Source organism: Colobus angolensis, unplaced genomic scaffold (genome assembly GCF_000951035.1).
Source record: "Colobus angolensis palliatus isolate OR3802 unplaced genomic scaffold, Cang.pa_1.0 Scaffold881, whole genome shotgun sequence".
Lineage (NCBI taxonomy): Eukaryota > Metazoa > Chordata > Mammalia > Primates > Cercopithecidae > Colobus > Colobus angolensis.
Window position 1 is genome coordinate 15,434 of NW_012122721.1, and position 1,601 is coordinate 17,034.

Here is a 1,601-nt window from a genome sequence, read left to right on the forward strand (position 1 = left end):
CCTATCTAATATGCTGATCTCCAGCTTTTGAATCCTGCCTGCGTAGAAAACCATACCCACCTCAACATCTCCACTTTAGCCAATCTCTCAGGAATTTTTTCCCGGAATGCTTTAACTTAAAAAACACATTGTGCTCAAATCCCTCATGGCTAGCAATAACTTGTTTTTATCCTAACTCTTGAAGTAGCAGTTAAAATTTTATTTTGTCATTTCAAACAATAAACACCTATAATTCAAATAAGTACACCTATAATTCAAATGAAATGTACTGAATGAGGATAAGGAAAACAGAAAAACAGATAATGCAATTTAACATAAAAATAAAAATACTAAGCAAACATTAAAGGGTCATAAGAAAAATTTCTAATACCTATAAAATATTCATCAGGAATATTTTTATTAAAAAGCTACTATAAGTTTAACACTGACACAAATTTAATATTATCACTTTTCAACACTCTCTGCATAGTAGTAATTCTCAAGGGAAACAAAGTTTACCATGTGTTTGAGTAATCCTATTTCAGGATGAAGCAGAGGCAGCTCAGGGAACCATTTCTGTGCCAAACTAGTCAGCATCTCCTAAAGTTAAAAAAAAAAAAAATGTTTTTAACTGTAGATCAATATATATTCAATTTTGACATGTTGCTCTTCAGGAAAATATATCAGCATCTACCTTATAACATACCAAGTAAGATAATCACTGTTTCTGCCTTCTACTTCAAGAAATAACAAGTGAAAACCAAGACTCACCTTGCATCTGCTAAAGCAAATTAAATATGGCCTGAGAAGGACTCTGTACTTCTATATTTGAGTCCTTGTGGATGAACTGCAACCTAGCTTAATAGACAGACAAGATCGAAAACCTAACTTAGCAGTATGCACCTATAACAATAGCTGAGTCTTGGCCATTCCCAGCGGCCATACTTCAACCACCTATCGACTGCTAAGTGTTCAAACTGCGTTCAAATAAGGCAAACGCCAACCTGTAACCAGTACAGCTGTTCTTGTATGTTGCTGCCGATTTCTGTAAGTCACTTCCCTTTTTTTGTCTATAAATTTGTTCTAACCACAAAGCATCCCCAGAGTCTCTCTGAATCTGCTGTGATTTGGCTGCCCAATTTGCAAATTGTTCATTGCTCCTTTAAATTTAAGTTGGCTGAAGTATTTTTTTAACCCATCTAAACTACCATCTTACTAACTGAAGAAAAATTTAATTACCAATTTTAAGCTTTGGATACATACATAAGCACAAATCTTGCAAGGTCAAAGTCCTCACCCACTTCCAAACTAAAATGAAAATGTCTGAAAATATATCAATTTGAGGCATAAAACTGTCATTATTTCTCAAAATATTAAGAACACAGTGACATTTTAAAATAACAGCTGTTTCGTTAAGAGAAAAATTTTAAAGCCTGAGAGAAAAAATACACAGCTCTACATAAGTAACTTTGAAATAAATGTGAAAATCGAGTATCCTCACAAAAGAAAAGCCACTTATCACATATTTATTAAGCAAAACTTCTAAACACTTGTCAAATCACTGGAAGATAGCTATTTTAACCCAAGGTCAACAAAGCATTTACATATACTCAGATGAATTA

The 1,601-nt window shown here is 33.2% G+C and overlaps 1 protein-coding gene across 1 annotated transcript in view; it reads right to left on the reverse strand.

Annotated features, from left to right (window-relative positions):
• The window catches only part of LOC105503870 (serine/threonine-protein kinase 31-like), a gene marked incomplete at both ends in the record, with an annotated part of 40,523 nt that overhangs the window by 7,515 nt on the left and 31,407 nt on the right, over positions 1-1,601 (reverse strand). Inside the window, one exon of the mRNA XM_011930971.1 lies at positions 457-579. Within this exon, the coding sequence (XP_011786361.1) occupies positions 457-579 (123 nt within the window). The remainder of the gene's footprint in view (positions 1-456; positions 580-1,601) is intronic.